General features: G+C 46.2%; 1 protein-coding gene across 1 annotated transcript in view; it reads right to left on the bottom strand.

Annotated features, from left to right (window-relative positions):
- Pik3ap1 (phosphoinositide-3-kinase adaptor protein 1) overlaps nt 1-20,647 on the bottom strand; it is a 117,874-nt gene extending 97,227 nt beyond the window's left edge. Inside the window, exons 1-2 of the mRNA XM_057777577.1 lie at nt 20,455-20,647; nt 10,635-11,054 (exon numbers count right to left, since the gene is read on the bottom strand). Coding sequence (XP_057633560.1) covers nt 10,635-11,054; nt 20,455-20,647 — 613 coding nt within the window. The remainder of the gene's footprint in view (nt 1-10,634; nt 11,055-20,454) is intronic.
- Nucleotides 20,648-20,883: the final 236 nt, after the last annotated feature.

The raw sequence follows: 20,883 nt of genomic DNA, 5'->3' as shown, positions 1-20,883 counted from the left end.
CAAAAGTTCAAAATGCCTTCCATCTACCCAAGAGTACCCTTCTGGGACAGTTTCTTGTGTGTCTTTCTAGAAAGAAACTAAAAGCATATCCTCATAGATGCCCGTATCAGCATGGATAAGTACTCCTTTCAAATGTCTGACTAAGATTATAGAGGCACACCTTTCTGTCCCTTGTTTCTCCCCTTTAATCAGTTTTATTGGTTTCTATATCAGCATGAAGAGAGCGGTCCGGGTCTTAGTGGAGTCTGCTGCAGTCTGCCTCACAGAGAGACAATAACCTACCCACTCAGCCAGGACCCGACCCAAGCATGATTTCCTGAAGGGCAATCAAGTGCCCCAGTGTGATTCAGTCTTCACAAAGGCTGCCAGGAGCTCCGTCTCACCACTTCAGGTGGTGACTGGTCGTTAGCAAAGGCAGAATCCCTATTGTTCAGCAGAGACAATGTGTGTTAACACTGAACTTCTAGATCTTGGGAACACAGCAAAGCAGGTGACAAAACACAAAAAGTTTGAGCACAGAGATGGGTAAGAGTGCACAGAGCTCTTCCAAAGGACCTCGGCTCAGTCCCAGCACCCAAGTCTGTCTGCTCACAACCGCTTCCAGGGATCCAGTGCCCTCTTCTGGCCTCCTCACACACTATACTCACATGCCATACACAGACACAGAAATAATACACATCATTTAAAATAATTTTGAAAATACAGGAAGTTTCAAAAATGGGGAGGGGTGATAACTGAGAAAGAACACACACACACACACACACACAAAGAGAGACCAGAGTGAGAAGAAGAGGATGAAGAGGAGAAACACACAATACGACAGCAGCTGGCAGGTACTCATCAAAAACTCCTCAGTGACTGACTGCACTGATAAATAATTGAAGGAGCTATGGTAGACATGTTTTAAAGCACATGCCATGTGACTCATCTCTCCTGCTCCCTAAGTAGCTCTTATACTTAATGTCTATTAAAATAAAGATAGACTGAGCTAAATAAATCTGAAGATTAATTTTGCCTATCTTTTTACAGCAATTTTTTTTCTAGCAGCAACTACTAGAAAATTTCCCATTTCCCATGCAATGTGGACTGTGTGTGTCTTAGACCGTGCTGGGATGTAGACACAGGGCAACAGGTCTCACCTGACCCCAGGGTGGGGCTCTGGGAACAGCCTAACAAGCACCATTAGAGGAAAGATTGACCCTGCCAGCTGGATAAAGAAGTAGCTAGATGCCGGACAGTAGTGGTACACACCTCTAATCCCAGCACTCGAAAAGCAGAGGCAGGCGCAGATCTCTGTGAGTTTGAGATCAGCTTAGTCTACAGAGTGAGTTCCAGGACAGGACAGGCTCCAAAGCTGCAGAGAAACCCTGTCTCCAAAACCCAAAAGAAAAAATGAAAGGGAGGGAGGGAGGGAGGGAGGGAAGAAAAGAAAGAAAGAAAGAAAGAAAGAAAGAAAGAAAGAAAGAAAGAAAGAAAGAAAGAAAGAAAGAAAGAAGCTAGACACCAGACTGCAGATCAGACATCCCTGGCCCTGATCTTCTACAGATGAAAAAGCTGTGACCTTGAGCAAGGCATGGCGTTTCTGGGACCTTGCTTCTGTCATCTTGAAGATAAAGATGATATCAGCATTGCCTCGTAGAGAAACCACAGGGATCAAACGAAGTGATGCCTAGAGCAGGGCATCTCAGGAATAAGAGACTGTGGACCCCTTCTGAGTTCTACTAACAATGGTCCCAGGGGAGACAAGAATCAAAAAACATACTGAAACAACATAGGAAGAGATGAGTGGGTAACATGCCTACATCTAAGCGGAGTGTGATGGCGCCGACCTTTAATCCAAGCGCTTGGGATGAAAAGCAGGCAGATCTCTGTGGACTGGAGGCCAGCCTGGTCTAGATACTGAGTTGTAGACCGACCAGGTCTATATAGTTGAGACCCTCTCCACAACGCAAGCAAGCCAACAAATAAACAAAATCCCTGTCTGATGACATCATTCCCACCTATGTTAATTTACAAAGACAGGTAGAACTTGAGATTCCTGCCCCAGAGGCCTTCAGTAACCCAACACTACCTTCCCAAAGCAGCCCACCAATCGCTCTCAACTGAAGGGCACACAGAAACTCTCTCTGAACGAGCACAGACATCTGAGCGAAGGGAGAGGTGAAAGGTGAAGTCCATTGGGCAGCTAGCTGATAGAGCAGTGTGTGGGGGTGGGGGGGGTCACCCTTACCACCCCCTGCCCCTGGAGTACACAACTTTGTGGGGGAAATCTGGAGTTCCAAGGGACGCAGAAATTCCACGGGCACTGGCCTTTCCTTGCGCATGAGTCTTTATTAACTGCTCCAGGTACGCTTGGCAGTAAGTCGCGTAGTTTGGAGAGCAAACAGTGGCCCTGGTTTCACAGGACCGTCAGGGGCCTTGTCAGGGGAAATCATAATGACATTCGGACAAACTGTAGCTTTGTGGTGGCCCCAGAAAGATTTCACTCTCCCAGCCGGGGCACCTCCTTCCCCAAAGCACAGATCGTTTCAAAGGGGAAAGTATGAAGAAAGCACCTGCGGGGGGTGGGGGTGTGAGGCTATGACAAGGAGCTGGCTGCAGAGTCATCTAAACCACGGCCCAGAAAGATCGAGATCGAAAGTCCGCAGCCACACAGGACCGTGGGACAAAACGTGTCCAGTCCAACAGATCTCAAGCCAACTCCAACCCCTCCGCCTCAAGGAGGCCCAGAAGTCATCCATAACTTACCATCCACGATGCCACCACACAGAGCGAGCACAGAAACTTCCCCTTCTCTGAGAGGGTCTGACTTCTCTGAGGGCCTGTGCCAATAAGTTACAGCCAAACTCTGAGCCCCTGGGACTGCTGCCCCGTGACTTCCCGGAACAGCGCTCCGTTTGCTGCCTCTTCTGACCAGAAGAATTGAATGGTGGAACAGCAGGCCCCAGACAGAGCCCAGACCTGCCAAGTAAACTGCCCCTGAAGCATTTTAAAATTCGTATTCCCAGGGCTGACCCCAGAGACTTGGTTCAGTGACTCAGGGGTGGAGTCCTGCATACAAACACTGTCAGGGCTCTGCCTGGTCTGGGAATCTGTGGTTTCGAGAGCTGACAGAGGCCTCTGTTTCCTCTGCTCTTTCCCCTATTTCATTTCTGGTCTGAACAAGAAAGAGGAAGGTGGGGAAGGGAGACAGGAAAATGCAAGGCAAAGAGGGGAATATTCTAAAGCCCAAAAACCTTCGGTGCTGAAGTGAGCTGCTTGTTCTTCACACAGGAATTGAATCTCCTGAGCCTCAGTTTCCCCAGCTGTACAGTGGCAGTAAGACCATCTGCCCATCTACACTTCTGCAGGGATAAAAGCACATAGGATGTTGGATGCATTTTACTGAGTAACTGCCGAAAACAAGAAACTCGCCCAGGCTACAGATGCTCAGTGGGTAAGAGCATTGGCTGCACAAGCATGAGGACCCAAGCTAGTATCCCAGCACCCATTCTATTATATACCAAAAAAAAATAAATGTTTTTAAAGCCATGCGCAGCTGTGTGTGCCCAGAATCTTAGTGCTATGGAAAGGAGACAGAGACGGGAGCCAGGACTGGCAGCTTGCTGGCTGTCAGTTTAGCTTCAGGTTCAGTAAGATATCCTATTGCAAATGAATAAGGCAGAAGGCAATTAATCAGTATTCCCAACATCCTCCTTTGGCTTCTGTGAGCAAATGCACAGGCAAAAACACCTGCACGCACGCGCATGCGCGCACATACAAACATCACACACATGTACATTCAAGCTTTTAACTTATTACTAGCTGTTTCATATATCAGACTAAACTGGGACACAAAGGGAAACCTTTAATAGATAAGGTTCAACAACCAAACCCACCGTAAAGCTGTGGGTCAAGTCCATGGGACGCAGGGGCACTCCATGCAGGTGCCCCACTCTGTCTATGGCAGCAGTGCAGGAATACAAGAGGGAAGAAATCAACAGAGATTCACAAAATTAGCCATGAAGCATGTGAATATTCTCGTCATTTATTTGTGAAAAAGGAAAATAATTTTTTTTAAAGATTTATTTATTTATTGCATATACAGTATTCTGCCTACATGCATGCCTGCAGGCCAGAAGAGGGCACCAGATCTCATTACAAGATGGTTGTAAGCCACCATGTGGTTGCTGGGAATTGAACTCAGAACCTTTAGATGAGCAGGCGGTGCTCTTAACCACTGAGCCATCTCTCCAGCCTGGGAAAATAATTTTTAAAAACATTTTTATGCATTGTGATAAGCATATGTAACTTTTGGGGAAAATATCCTTTCTTATTTGAGAAAATGCAAAAAGGAATATTCCTCATCCACAAAACAGTAGAAAATCCTGTCATTTCCACTATGAATGAGCCGAGAGGACATTATGTAAGGGTGGCGAGCCAGATTCAGAAAGATGAATACTGCATGAGCTCCCTTACACACAGAATCTAAAGAAGTCAGACTCACAGAAGTAGAGTAGCTTATGGTGACTAGGGCTGGGAGGAGATGGAGGCTGGGGATGGCACTCCATCCAAAGGTTCACATGGAATCTGAAGAAGTCAGACTCACAGAGTAGATTAGCCCATGGTGGCCAGGGCTGGGAGGAGATGGAGGCTGGGGATGGCACTCCATCCAAAGGTTCACATGGAATCTAAAGAAGTCAGACTCGCAGGGTAGATTAGCCCATGGAGGTCAGGGCTGGGAGGGGATGGAGGCTGGGGATAGCACTCCATCCAAAGGTTCACACTGCAGTCTGGAAATGGGTAAGCTCTGGGACTCTTTTGTGCAATACAGAAGTTAGAGTTAATAATACCATAGTGTTTACTTGGAGCTTGCAAAGAGTTCGCAATATGTGTGAGCGTCCGCGCGTGCACACACACACACACACCAACACCACAGGCAAAGGAGATATGTTAACTAATTTGACCATGCTAATTATTTTTACACTATATATGTATTATAAATCCTTATTTTTGTACTTAGAGGACATTTAATTTATTTGTCAATTATACTTCAATAAAACTAGAAAGTAAAAACCAACGGAATGCTAATATCCACAAAGAAAACCAGATATAGACATTACCCTCTCACAGTTTCCCATGGGAACCAAAGGGGAAACACATTATATATAATTTTTGGTACCATGAGACCTCCTGAAACATAAAAGGTGTGGTGAGGCAGGGGAAGCAGGTAGAGGATAATGCAAATGAAGAAAGCAGACAAGGGCTGGGTTCTCAGTTGGTACGGTACTCTGTGTACAAGCCTAAGGACCTGGGTTCAAACCCCAACATCCACCTAAAAGCTAGACATGGCGGGGCTTGTCTGTAGTCTTAGGGCTGGAGAAATGACAGTGGGGGGCAGTCAGACTAGCCAATCTGTAAGTTTCAGGTTCAGTGAGAGAACCTATCTTGAAAAACAAGGTGGACAGCAATAGCGATAGACACCAAAGGTCAATCTCTGGCCTCTGCACACCTGAACACACAGAGAGAATAAACAAGCAATTTCAAAAGCAGATACGATCACTGCTGCAATGCTAAACAAAAGCTTTCGTGCCTCTCTCCACTCTCAGCATGTGAGCAAGCATGCATATGGGCATCTGTGCAAACACACACACAGAAGAGCGTCTGAAGCAAACTCAGTATCACCCACCAGCGAGTTCGTTCCCACATAGTCTCACAGAATCTATTTTTGTATTCCAGTGAGACTTGCAGCAAAGAATAGAGCTTCGGTAAAAAGAGGAAATAATTGCTGTGCTATACCTCGGGTTTTCTCACTTCCTTATTTGAAAACAATCACCCAGCAAGTCCAGCAAAGGATCCAGAACAACAGCACAGCCTCCTATACTGCTGTGCATTGTTTCCGGGAACTGAACTGGATCCACTGAAAAGCTGCAGTAAGTGCTTCATGACATACTACAGCCCAGGGGACTGGAAGAACCTTCCACATCATCTGGTCCAACCCCATCATTTTACAGATGAAGAACTTGGAAGATAAACTCCAACACACTGCCGACTCTAATTAAAACATATGTTCAATTTTAAGAAGATTGCCAAACTTAGAGATATTGTAAAACCTCCAAAATATTTTATCATGAGATAGAAATAATTATCAATTATTAAGTGAAGAAAGAACAGAGATTAAAGTAGTATAGGACCCCCATCTGAAAGTCAGAAGCAATTATATCTAGAGAACTGAAAGATTAAAACCTGCCAGAGTGAACACACAGACTTTGTAAGTAGAAGAGAACACTGGGGCTCCATGTTGAAAACTAACAGTTTAACTTTATACCTAGACCAGCCAGTTTATAGGAGCTGCCCTGGTTTCCAGAAAACTGAGGCTTTGAGAAAACAGTGGCCTGAAGGTGGTGGACCCTGGGCCACACTGGCAACAGCATAGGGGCTTGCTAGAAATGTAGATTCTTCAACTAACCAGGGCTCACAGGGTCTCACAGACACCAGGGTGACAATCAGGGACCTTCTATGGGTCTGTGTTATGGTTGTGTAGCTGGGTGTTCCTGTGGGACTCCTAACAGCGGGAGTGGGGGTGTCTCTGGCTCTTTTGCCTGCTCTTGGGACCCTTTTCCTCCTACTGAGTGGCCTCATCCAGCCTTGATACGAGGGTCTGTGCTTAGTCTTACTGTAACTCGTTGGGCCAGGTTGATATCCCTGGGATTCCTGCTCTTTTCTGAAGGGAAAGGAAGAGGAGTGGATCTGGGGGAGTGGGGAGTTGAGAGGGGGGGACTGGGAAGAGTGGAGGGGGGAACTGCAGTTGGAGTGTAATGTATGAGAGAAGAATAAATAAATCAATTTTTAAAAAGAGAAATGCAGGTTCCTGAGTTTCACCCAACCTTCAATCAACACATGCTACTAATAAGGTCCGATAGTTCTTCTTTGCACATGAAAATTTGAGAAGCATTTATTCAAATTCAAGTCTAACTGACTGTGTGTGACCACCAGCTCTCTGAGTTCCCATCCCCCACTATTTCTTAATTCTATATGTCCCTATACCCATTGATTCTGAACTGCAGATTTCCCACTAAGCAGCTCATTTTAATTGCTTATTGAACTAACCTTGTTCCAACAATAGGTTGTTTGTTCTTGGAACAAAAGGACTACTGTGAAGAAATTCACCTTTCTGAAGCATTGGGAGGTGAAACCTCACTGGGCACTGTGCGTCCTCGTCGCGTCGTCGTAGTCCAGAGCAAAATAGAGCAAATCGTAAAGTACCAGAGGAGATGGATGTAGGCAGATGTCTCACCACTGAATGTCCCCAAATCTTATTAAAAGAATCCCCTTGTACTTTTTAAGGTTGATTTTTTTCCTACTTTTAGTTATATGTGCACATGTGTGTTTGTGTGCATGTATGTGCATGTGGGTATAGATACCGTAGGAACCCACAGCTCCCAGAGGAGCTGAGAGCCACCTGAAGTGGATACTAGGAAGCAAACTCAGGTTCTCTGCTAGAGCAGTACAAGTTCTTTGACTCCAGCACCCTATCTGGTACCTAACATACGTTAAGCAAGCACTTTCTCAATGAGCTTCTTCTCAAACCTTTAATTTTTTTTTTTTTTTTTTTTTTTTTTTTTTTTTTTTTTTGAGACAGGGTTTCTCTGTAGCTTTGGAGCCTGTCCTGGAACTAGCTCTTGTAAATTGGGCTGGCCTCAAACTCACAGAGATCTGCTTGCCTCTGCCTCCCAGTTATATGTTAGTTATATGTGCACATGTGTGTTTGTGTGCATGTATGTGCATGTGGGTATAGATACCGTAGGAACCCACAGCTCCCAGAGGAGCTGAGAGCCACCTGAAGTGGATACAAGGAAGCAAACTCAGGTTCTCTGCTAGAGCAGTACAAGTTCTTTGCCTCCAGCACCCTATCTGGTGCTGGGATTAAGGCATGCACCACCACTGCCATAATATTTTCTTTTAGGTTGTAAAACTTTCCTTCAGTTATGTAAGTATACATTATATATTTTTAAATCTATCACTAAGATTACCTTGAAGCATACCAAAATATTAGCTATTATCTTTATGCTGTAGGATTATAGCTGATATTTTTGTTTGATTTTTTAAAAATTTTTTATTTTATTTTATTTTTTGCTTTTGTTTTTATTGAGCTATTTACTTTTCTCCACTCCCCTTCCATCCTCTCCCCTCCATTTCTACCCTCTCCATGGTCTCCATGCTCCCAATTTACTCCCTTTAATATTTTTTAAAATATCGGCACAATCCTGTTTAAGAAACTAATGATGGGTACATATTGTGAAATGGCAATCCTTCCAGGGAGCTCTGAATGATTGATTGGCAGATCACGGTGGCCAGCAAGGGCCACTGCAATGAAGTCACCCTTGGGGAGGAGCAACTAGTGTGTCTGGGTTCTTTGTAAGTTTGCACGGCTCACAGCTCCCAAAAAGCAATGAAACATGATCATGCACATCTGAATGGTGTGCTTTTCCTGTCATTTCAAATCAAAATGAGCGAACTCTAGAAAATTGCTAACGGGGTCCCAAGCATTTCAAGTGAGTCATCTCTTGCATTAACACCAGTTATTTGCATTAATCCCAGCACTCAGAAGGCAGAGGCAAGAGGATCTCTGTGAGTTCACAGCCAGAGCTAACTTCAGAACAGGCTCCAAAGCTACAGAGAAACTGTGTCTCAAAAAAAACAAAAAACACCTGATATTTGTATTACAAAATGAGCACGACTCTACTATGCTGAGACCTGGTCATACTCACTGGTTATATCACCCAAGAAGCAGGAAACCTCAGCTGAAGAATTGCCATCATCAGACTGACCTGTGAGCAGGTCTTTGGAGCATTTGATCGATGAGCGATTGTCTGGGAAGGTCTTAGCTGTGGGTTGGTGGTTCTAGACTGTGTAAGAATGCAAGCTGAGCAAGCCTTAGGGAGTAAGCCAGTAAGCAGCATTCATCCGTTGAATTCTGATTTGAGCTCCTGCCTGAAGTCCCTGCTTTAGCTTCCCTTGGTGATAGACTAAAACCTGGAAGCTGGAATAAATCCCTTCCTCCCCCAGATGGCCTTTAGTCCACATGCATTATCACAGCAACAGAATGCAAACCTGATGGGGGAGAGTCTTCTGTTTTGTGTTAATTTCATTGGTTAAATAAAGAGACTGCCTTGGCCCTTTAATAGGACAGAAAATTAGGTAGGCGGAGTAGACCGAACAGAATTCTGGGAGAAAGAAAGACGTGTCAGGCAGTCGCCATGATTCTCCTCTCCAAGATGGATGTCCATTAGACTCGTCATGGTAAGCCAGACTCAAATGGCAATACAGATATAAGAAATGGGTTAGATCAATATGTAAGAGCTAGCCAATAAGAGGTTATAACTAATGGACCAGGCAGTGTTTAAAAGAATACAGTTTCTGTGTAATTATTTCTGGTAAAGCTAGCCGGTGGCCGGGAGCTGAGCGGTGGGAAGCGGCCCACAGCTCCCACTACACAAACCAGGACACAGAGTTGCTGTTCTTGCTTCAGTCCTGGGGATTGAACCTCCAGCCTTACACATAGTGTTCCAGAACAGGGCTACATTCTCAGCCCTCTTGGTACCTTCCTCAACCCCACCCTAAAACAGAGTCTGGCCTTGAACTTACTGTGTGTAGCCCAGGCCAACCTTGAACTTTGGATCTTCCTGCTACTGTCTCTCAAAGAGCTGGGATTTCAAGCCTGTAGGAACCACTAGGCCCATCTTAGAGTTGGTAAATTCTGGCTTTGAATCAGGAAATGGAAGAGGGGGTGGATGAGCTACATACATTAATGCACGTTACACCTGGAACTACTGAGGCAAAGGGAAACGGGGCTGGTAATTGTCAGCTTTCTTGGCTGGTGCCAAGTATGTAAGCTCTCAAATGACAAGAAAACAGAAGACAGATGCACAGCCTGCTCACAGCTCGCACGAAGGCCAAAAAGAAAAGCCAAAAGGGGAAGAAAAGCTGTGACCTGCAACCATCCCAGTGTTCATCTTCTGCTTCTGTTAATCAGAGTATGTGTCATATCCTGGCCCCAGGGAAGTCATTAGCCCTGCAGAAAGGACTGGAAGTTACCAGTTTGAAAGGAGAAGCAGTGAGAACGACAGAAGGTGGGCCAATGGGGAAAAAAAAAAAAAAACGAGGGCTATTGCTCCATAAATGGGTTCTTTTTAATTGATATTTCAACAATGCTATCAAGGTCACTGCAAAGAAGAGAGTGGAAGCGGAAGGCACGCAGGGAGGGCTGCAGTGATAAGGGCTGATGGGCAAGCCAGTCACACCATAATCATCAAAGTCTCTCCTTCCTATCCCTGCTTCATAGTAGGGAACCTGGATTCTGTGTCGTCTGAAGCATAGAAAATTCTAGAAAGAAGATTCAACCTGTCCCATCTTAGAAATCTGGCTGCTCTAAACCAAGAACTACCTAAATCTCTGGAGGATTGACTCCAGGGCCTTGCACGTAGTAGGAAGTACTCTCTCCCTGAGCTAGAGCCTCGGGGGACACCGGATCTGAGGAGAGTTTTCCTCATTTTCTAACACAAATAACCAACAAGTATCAGATAAAGATACTTTGCCTGGATCTAGAATGCCGCTCTATTGTGATTCCTCTTGAGTGTGCCTCTCTTCCTTACCTTCAGAAATGACTTTTCTCACAGCCGCCAGGTAGGTCTCCGGCTCATCATCACAGGTGAGCTCCTGCCAGTGCGCCCATTCCGGAAAGAAGGTCTCAAAGTCCTCATCCTCTGACTGCACTCCGCACAGCAGCCGCACCACGCGCTGCGGAGGGTGGAAGGCGCGCTGCAGCACCGGCAGCAGTCCCGGCTGGCAGAAACATTCCACCAGCCCCGCAGACAGTAGCACCAGCATGCACCGTGCATCCCGGAACACCCACAGGTCCTGGGCAGAGAAGGAGGTATCCGGGCCCAGCCGGTATGTCCGCATCTTCTGGCTGCGGACCTGATGGCAGGATATGAAAAGGTCCTGTAAGTACTGGCACCATTCCTCAGCATCTTGGCTGTAGAAGATGAGAATGTCGCATCCTCGGCCCCACCCTGCAAGGAGACAGGGAAGCTTGTTAATGTCTGCTCCTTCTTGGAGGTGATCTGAAACCTGGGAGACACACTGTCCAACAGGGCCTGGTACCTACAACTTCCCAGGAATACTTAATCCATTTGTCTAGCCCTTTTCCCTTCTTGCAGTCCACCAATGTGCCTGATACGCCACACTCATCACCCAAACACGTGCCTGTGGTAGGATTTCAATACATTTAGCCAATGACTTTTGGGACAGCAAGCCCTAGGGCGTGGTCTTGTCTGCCTACGACAGATAGTAAAAGCTGAGGGAGAGGGTCCCAGCTCTCTTGCTCTCCCGCCCTCTTGGGTGATCAGAGCAGGCCGCCAACAGACCCTTGCCTTGGTGCTCAATGTAGCCCATTGAGTAACTTAGCCAGGGCTCACAGAGGTAGCCAGTAGCTGATCTGACCCTGAAACATAGTTCTGTTTCAAATACAGTGATCAGAAACATAGCAGTGAGATCAGACTGTGAGGGTCAGAATCCTGGTTCTGCCAACTAGCCACACAACTCCAGGAAAAATTACTAAAATCTTCCAGGCCTTAGTTTCCTTGTCTGGAAGTAAAAACAGCATGGCAATTTTTACGCGGATCTCAGGTCAAGTTCTCAGCAAAGAGCTTGGAGTAGAAAAAGAACCCTCAGGAGTTGGAGACTGGTGTCATGATCCTCTCATTGACCGTGAATCAGTGTGAGAAGAAACCGGTGAGTTGATGCTTTGACCTTCTCTCCCCAACCGTTGGTCTGTGACAGGAGCTTTCTTCTCCTAAGGAAGCACAGATGGGCAGAAACAAACAGGCCAAGAGGGCAGGGATGGAGTCACCTGGTCCTTATCCTTCACTTACAGGTGAAAGAAACACATTGTCTGAGAAGATGAAGGGGCTTACTCAGATTCACAATCAGTAAGTTAACAGTAGAGCCAGGACCAACACTCATGGTGGTTCCCAGTCCAATCCTTTGTTCCAGCCTCTACTTCCTCCTATCAGGAAATAGGCCAAGACTCTTATAAAGGAGTCATGTCACATCTTCCAATGAGGGAGGCTCCCAGCCTTACTGTGACCACTGTCCCATGCCGTGGCTTTGATGTCCGAGTCTGGAAATAATGCGGCATGGATGAACACAAAGTTACATACATCCTATGATGAAGCAGGAAATGTCAGCCCTGGGGGTGTTGAGGTGGCTCAGGACGTAAAGGTGCTTGGTCACCTGAGTGCAGTTTCCAGAAGATGAAAGGATAGAATCAATGCCGCAAAGTTGTCCTCTGACCTCCACACACATGCCGTGGTACACATGTACACACAGCACATATGCACGCATGATAAAAATACAGAAATGGCATCTCAGATCCATATATCACTGAGCGGTTCCAGGTAAGGTCAGAAACAGGATTAGAGTAAGTCCCTGGGACTCTAAGATCAAAAAAGATCATAGGAAAAAATATCTTTTTCTGGCCATCTCCCTGGGTAGCTACCTTGAACTCTAGACCCTCCTGGCTCCACCTCCCAAGGGCCAGCGTTTAGAGGTATGTGCCACCATGCCAAGCCAATGGCAATGTCTTCAGGAAAATTAACAAGTGAACAAAAAAAGTAAAGGTAAAGAGAATGTCTTGAACATAAGAAGCATCATTAAGAAAGTAAGGCTATGGCATAAGAACAGACAGAAGGACCAATGGAACCGAATAGAAGACCCAGATATCAACCCACACATCTTCAAACACCTGATTTTTGACAAAGAAGCAAAAAAATGTCAAATGGAAAAAAAAGCATACTTAACAAGTGTAACAAGTGGTGCTGGCATAATTGGATATCAACATGTAAAAGAATGAAAACAGACCCATATCTATCACCATGCACAAAACTCAAGTCCAAATGGATCAAAGACCTCAACATAAAGCCAGCCACACAGAACCTTATAGAAGAGAAAGTGAGAAATATACTTAAATGCATTGGCACAGGAGACCACTTCCTAAATATAACCCCAGTAGCACAGACACTGAGAGCAACAATTAATAAATGGGACCTCCTGAAAGTGAAAAGCTTCTGTAAAGCAAAGGACACGGTCAACAAGACAAAATGACAGCCTACAGAATGGGAAAAGATCTTCACTAACTCCACATCAGACAGAGGTCTGATCTCCAAAATATACAAAGAACTCAAGAAATTGGTCACCAAAAGAACACATAATCCAATACAAAAAGGGAGTACATACCTAAACAGAGAACTCTCAACAAGGAATCTAAAGTGGCTGTATAACATTTAAGGAAATGCTCAACATCCTTATTCATCAGAGAAATGCAAATCAAAACAACTCTGAGATTTCCATCTTACACCTGTAAGAATGGCCAAGATCAAAAACACTGGTGACAACTTATGCTGGAGAGGCTGTGGGGAAAAGGGAACACTTCTGCATTGCTGGTGGGAATGCAAGCTGGTACAACCCCTTTGGATATCAGTGTGGTGATTTCTCAGAAAATTAGGAAACAACCTTCCTCAAGACCCAGTAATACCACTTTTGGGTATATATCCAAAGGATACTCAATCATGCCACAAGAACATGTGCTCAACTATGTTCATAGCAGCGTTATTTGTCATAGCCAGAACCTGGAAACAACCTAAATTCCCCTTGACTGAAGAATGGATAAGGAAAATGTGGTACATTTACACATTGGGATACTACACAGCAAAAAAAAATAACATCTTGAATTTTGCAGGAAAATGGATGGAGCTAGAAAACATTATTTTGAGTGAGGTAATCCAGACACAGAAAGACAATTATCACATGTACTCACTCATAGACGGTTTTTAAACATAAAGCAAAGAAAGCCAGCCTACAAACCACAATCTCAGAGAACATAGACAACAATGTGGACACTAAGAGAGACTTACATAGATATAATCTACATTGGAAGTAGAAAAAGACAAGATCTCCTGAGTAAATTGGGAGCATGGGGACCTTGGGGGAGGGCAGAAAGGGGGGAGGGGAGAGGCAGGGAGGAGAGCAGAGAAAAATGTAGAGCTCACTAATAAGGGAAAAAAAAGAAAGTAAGGCTAGGGGCTGGCGAGATGGCTGAGTGGTTAGGAGCACTTGTTCTTCCAGAGGATGAAGGCTGAAGTCCCAGCACCCATGTCAGGCAGCTCATAACTGCTTATAGGTTCAGCTTCAGTAGATCCAACGCCTTCTCCTGGCCCCCGCTGACATGCACATATAAATACATGAAAATATAATTTTAAAAAATTTAATAAATTAATATTATAAAAATGAAGGAGAGGGAGGAGTGGGCTGGAGACATAGCTCAGTGGTTAAGATCACTGGCTACTCTTCCAGAGGAGCAGGGTTCAATTCCCAGCACCCACATGACAGCTTACAACCTTCTGTAACTTCAATTCTAGAGGATCTAACACCCTCACACAGACATGTATACAGGCAAAACACCTATCAATTCTCATAAAATAAAAACAAATGAATTATTTTTAAAAAGAGGAAGAAGAGGGCTGGAGAGATGGCTCAGCGGTTAAGAGCATTGCCTGCTTGTCCAAAGGTCCTGAGTTCAATTCCCAGCAACCACATGGTGGCTCACAACCATCTGTAATAAGGTCTGGTGCCCTCTTCTGGCCTTCGGGAATGCATGTAGACAAAATATTGTATAGATAATAAATAAATAGTTTTTTTTAAAAAAAAAAAGAGGAAGAAGAAAGTGAGGCTAGCCATCCTAGTACCTGACAGGTTGAGGCAGGGGATGGATGTTCACGATGAGGCCGACTAGATGGCTGATCAGGCAAAGGCTCTTATACAAATAGATCTCTAGTTTGAGGCCAGCCCGGTCTATAGAGCAAGTTCCAGGACAGGCTCCAAAACTACAGAGAGACCCTGTCTCGAAAAACAAAACAAAAAGCCAGGCAGTGGTGGTGCCTTTAATCCCAGCACTCAGGAAGCAGGAGCAGGTAGGAACTCTCTGGGAGTTCAAGGCCAGCCTAGTCTACAGAGTGAGTTCCAGGACAGCGAGGGCTAAGCAGAAAAAAACGTGTCTCAAAAAACCAAACCAACACCCCCCTTCCAAAAAACAAACAAACAAACAAACAAAAAAAACGCTGAAGAAAAATACAAATTTCTTATGCATACAAATCCCAGATAATTTCTGTAGGTAACCCAACCCTCAGGGAAACACAACACAGTTCTTCCTAAATGTGAGTTGTGTCCAGTGATTTCTTTCTAAAGAGTCCAGTATGGAAAGACAGAGAAAGTCAGAGTGGACAAATTCAGCAAATACCGTCTCCACCCAATGACCAAAATCACTATCAACAACCAGGAGATGTGTTAAAAGCCTGTGCTCTTCGGAATAAAATCCACAAAATCCCTGACTAGCGCTTCTCAAGACTTTCAAAGTGAGAGGTGAGGTCAGGAGGAAAAAGAAAGGGGTCCAGGACAAGCTGTGTGTGTGTGGGGGGGGGGTGAGCATAAACAAAACACACTGTACACACATATGAAATTCTCAAATGATCAGTAAAAATACTGCACTTCTAAAGGACTGCCCAGGGTTTTGAGATTAAGCTCAGCAATTAAGAGCATTTGTTGCTCTTGCAGAGGTCTGGGATCCAGTGCCCAGCATCTACATATGGCTCACACCTTCTGTAATTCCAGTTCCAGGAAAGCTGATGCCCTCTTCTGAGCTCCTTAGGCATCAGGTGTGTGTGTGGTGCATATACATACACGCGGGCAAAACACTGGTACTCATAAAATCTGCCTTTATAAAAGGATTGACAAGAGTTATCAAGATCTAGGAAAATATGATAAAATCCCAGCTGAGAGGCACGTAAGGAGACATCACTGGGAAATGAAGTGTGGTATCTTGAATGGAAACCAGGGACATTGTGTACAAATTAAGGAGACTTGAAAAAAGCATAGGCTAAAAACTAACTGACCACCCAGAATGTGGGAAGCTGAAGCAGCAGAAGCAAGAATTATAGAGTTCAACCTGGGACATAGAGTGAGTTCCAAGCTAGCCTGAGCTATATGCTGATATCTTGTCTTAAAAGGCACCCTCCCAAAACAATAATTACCAATACTGGTTTAGGTATTTCGGTAAGTGTATCACATTAATGTAAATTGCCAATAAGAATGGGGGATTAGAATACATGGGAACTCTTCAAAGTTTTTGTCATTTTCCTGGAAATCTAAATCTGTTCCAAAATAACTTTATTAAAAACACAATTGAATATGGAAAACAGCCATTTAAAGTGGCTTGTTCCTGGGACTCAAGTTTTGAACACAATCTCCATTAAGCAAGAGTATTTAGGAAGGCCCACACTGTTAATCCCAGCACTCAAGAGGCAGAGGCAGGTGGATCTCTGTGAGTTTGAGGCTAGCCTGGTCTACAGAGCTAGTTCTAGGACAGCCAGGACTACACAGAGAAACCTTGTCTTGAAAATACAAAGCAAAATAAAACAAAACAAAAAGCCCTAGATTGTCCAAGGACTAGCAAGATGGCTCAGTGGTTAAGAACACTGGTGACTCTTCCAGAGGACCTGGGTTCAATTCCCAGCGCCCATATGGCAGCTCACAACTGTCTCTAATTCCATTTCCAGGGTATCCAACACTCTCACCCAGATATACATGCAGGCATAATACCAATGCATAAGAACAATAATTTAATAATAAATTAAAAGAATATTTGAGAAGAAAGTGGCTAGTGCCTCGGTCAAATTAATATCACAACCTCTGTGTGTGTGTGCGTGCACACGCATGCACACGTGTGTGTTTGTGTGTATTGCAGTTTGACTTCAACCAATATCATACATGGAGGCAAATCTGCCCTCACTGTAAATAACTGCAATTCAATTTACCATCCTCCTGACTTTTTCAGGGCTGCTGAAATCAAAAGCTGGGGAAGTTGTAAAAAAGTCCAAACTGGAAGTTCAAGTTCCTCCCCTAGGGAGCAGCCCAGGGCTATCAGCTTTGTCAGCAACTCTCCCTGCGTGGGGGAATGCCCCTTTCTTCCACAACAATTCCCTTCCTTCAGCCCCAAGTCATTGCTCCCCATTCTCAACCACTTCTTTTTCCTATTCAGTAAGAGAAACAATGCATGAGTCAACAAGGAGCCCACAAACCGTGGCAGAACAGAGGAAAGGGCTTTGTTCTGGTGGGCTGCAAAGAACAGGTTTGGCTTCAGGAGCCGGGAAGGGACTGAGTCCGGAAAGGGACTGGCTGACCACGGTTGGGAGAGAGTCACAGAAGTGGGGTTGGGTGGGACACGGGGGCGTTGGGGGGGGAACCAACACACAATGACTGACACTGACCCTGGGACCCTGTCTATTTGACCTGGAGCCATGTTGGAGCCAGAGCGCCACTATTCATTCATTCACTTATTGTTGTCTGTGTATGTGTGTGTGCTGTGTGTGTTCATGAAACCACAGCATACATGTGGAGGTCCAGGAACAACTTGCAGGATCCAGTTCTCCCTCTCCCGGGGGGCTCCCATGTGAGTCCCAGGTGATCAAATTCAAATCATCAGGTTTGGTGACAAGCACTACAAGTCTGTGACCCTATACATCCAGAAATGGCAGGAGGAGCTAAAGATTCCTCTTTAGCTGGGAGGAGGGGGCAGGACAAGATCTGAGCTCTTTCTTCAGGTTCTTGGAGGCCACAACCTGGAAGGGAGGACTCCAGTCTTCACCAGCTGCAGACTTGGTACCTTTGGGGAAGCCCCAGGCTCTTTCCTCTCTCTCTCTGTCTCTGTCTCTGTCTCTGTCTCTGTCTCTCTCTCTCTCTCTCTCTCTCTCGTAAATAAGGGAAATGATTCCAGCTCAAAGTGCTTACACTTTACCTCACAATTCAAGGTTCTTCCGAGGCCAAAGGGCCAAGATTCTTCGAGATTTCAAGCAAACTGAGCAAACACATCTTTCAGGAAAGACTGACTTTCGCCCTCCGATGGCAGGGTATTTAAGCAGGCCAGAGGACTAAGCTACAGCTGAGTGGACCTTGAACACATTACACAGCAAGAAGTCAGTCACTAAAACCACAGACTACACAATCCCATTCATTCTCCAGTTCAGAGCAGGGCATTCCAGGGGTGAGATAGATGGGTGTACAGGAAAGGAGGCGACACCTCTCCTTGAGGGGATGACATCCCTCTCAAGGTCACGTGCTTGTGAAGACACTAGAAACCCTTCACTGCGCTCTTTCAGGCATGTCCAATCAGTAGCCCTTGAGCCAAACATAACCCAGCATAGCTGTGAATGTGACTCAACTCATTTGGAGATGATGTCATGCCACGATGACAAAAGGTTAGACACAGAGCATTTTGGGTAAACATATTATAATATTATTTTAAAAATAAGAAAACCATACAGAAGGTTGGCCTGGATGACTCTCCAGCCTATGGCATGTTAGCGGGAAACAAGACTTCCTTCCACTGTGACCTGCCCTCTCGAGAACTTGTAGCTATAGACCGCAGGGAGCCCAGGGGGACCCAGTCTCACTCACACCACCTGGCACGGTGTCTCACCACAGAGGCAATGACATCAAGAGGTTTGAATAACTTCATTCACCAGTCCACAGAGTGCACCAGGTTTGGTTGGTAGGCTGGAGTCCCCATCTAAACCCTAGTCCACCTGTTGAGGCTAGCCCCTTCAGCTACCCCTTGGAGCCAGCCTTCTAGACACAAGACAGGGAAAGCAGGTTGTTTGGCCTCCTTTGCTCAAGTCTCACCAGGTTGCTCTTTGCCTGTTCCAGACAGGAAAGGGGCAGAAGCATAGCCAGTTATTTTCTTCTCTTCCTAACCCCTCCATCTACCCAGCCATGATAGTTGTTTCCTGTATCTTGAACACATGGCACAGACCTCCTGCTTAAAGTGCTCACCTCCCCAGGGCCCTCTATCTCCCCCTCCTTTGGGTCTTGCCTAATTTCCCTTGTTCTGAGACTCCACCTAATCATTCTATTTAAAAGTCTAACTCAAACCCCCTCACTCCCTTCTGTCTTTCCATTGCACATACCATGCCAAGTACTGTCTTACTAAATGAGTCGTTGCCTTCCCTGTCTTCATGGTTAAATGGCTTTTATCTTCTGGTTTCCTGAACACCTAGTACCGTGCCTGGAAACCACAATCATGACATCAATGTCTGCCCAGTGAATGAACCGCTGTATAGAACCCTTGCCTCCATCACTGATTCTTCTAACCCATAGAGCCTGACTAGGGAGTGACAGGCAGAGATGAACCACTCCCACCATCTTTAGTAATGAGCCTGTCCATCACGGCCCTTTGCACCCTGGTTCCAAAGTACCATGACCTCAGGCTAGGCCTTCACAGATCTGGAGAGAGCTGGTTCTTCCATCCGGCAGCTGCTCCCTTCCTTTCCAAGCAGTGACTTCCCCAGCCCACTACACTTCTTTCTTCCTGTTTTCAGGCACTGCCTCTCTAAAAACAACAGCCTTGGGCTGGGTAAACACAAGTAAACCAAAACAAAAATAGGCAACTCTCTCTTCTCACCTAGCAATTCCCTATTTACTCATTGTTTTCTTTCACACCAACCACCAAAACCCTGCGGTGAACAGAGACCAGACCTGCCCTTCATCATCAAGAACATAACATGTCTTAATGTCCACTGAGGTGTATAGGCAGGGGCCATTAATCGTCTTTCAACATTATCATTGTGTGGTTTGTCCTAGACCTCAGCGAGCTGAGGACTTGCCAAGTATATACACTCTTGATCCAGAAAAGAACCCAAGACCAGCCAGAAGAGACGCTGGCACCCTCTGACGGGTACATTTGCCCACCAATTTCCAATTCACCCAGGACCTTAAAGTCCCACGAAGAACACAGTAAGAGGAGCTTTAAAGTGGCAGCAGTCTCGGGTTTCAGCACATTTCCAGAGGAAAAAAATACAAACCCGGTGGATGAAGGGGACCCCATAAGCTGCCCCAGGACCACTTCTGATCTCCCAGGACCACTAGGACGCCTGAGCGCCCCCTATTGATCGGATAAGACCCTAAGAGAAGCATTTGGCCTTTTAGAGAAGCGGGCCCTCTATCTCCTTTCAATGGTCTCAATACTCAAGAGTTAAAACCGAGAAAGAAACCCTACGACTACTTGGACCAGAACTAGAGAGAGAAAAGGAAACTTAGAAACTGGGATGGGGAGTAGTTCGGGCAGAAACTGGAGAGAATCGCGCACAGACCAGCTAGGCAAAACGTGAGAAAGTTGGGAGGGGAAGTTTGCGACCGAAGACCTGAGAAAACATCAGTAAGAACACAAGATCCCAGCACTAAGGACTAAAGACGTGAGAGAAAAGCTAGTCAGGCCGTGAGGGTGGCGCCAGAGAGGCTCAGGGACCAGCGGCGGGGGCGCGAGCCGGGACCCGGGAGCCAGGGAGCACCGTGCCTGCTACCCACCTGAGGCTGCCATGCCGTCGCGGGAGCAGCTCGCATCCCCGGCCAGCCTGGAGCACGGTACCCGGTGCCCGCAGCCGCAGTGGGCGATGTCGCTGGCACTGGGAGGGAGTGGAGCTCGGCTGCGCTCAGGACAGTGGCGACTCTGCCGCTTCCTCCCGCGGGGCATCAGGGACTCACGCGGGGGCGTGTCCATAGGGTCCGCCCCGCCTGCTGGGCTCAGCTGGGCACCTGCACGCGCGGCGGTTGGGGAAGGGAAGTGAGAAGCCCACAGGACCAGCCACCAGCTCCCGGCGCTGACCCCTGCTCGTGCCACGTGTGGCCCGTGCCTCAGGAAAGCAGGCAGCAACCTTGGCGGCCGCCAAAGAACAGCCTCAGATGCGGGAACTGAGGGAGGGAAAGCAGAGGGGACAGGGCTGACTGGTCTAGGGG

Source organism: Chionomys nivalis, chromosome 8 (genome assembly GCF_950005125.1).
Source record: "Chionomys nivalis chromosome 8, mChiNiv1.1, whole genome shotgun sequence".
Classification (NCBI taxonomy): Eukaryota; Metazoa; Chordata; class Mammalia; order Rodentia; family Cricetidae; genus Chionomys; species Chionomys nivalis.
This window is presented reverse-complemented; position numbering and strand designations above follow the sequence as displayed.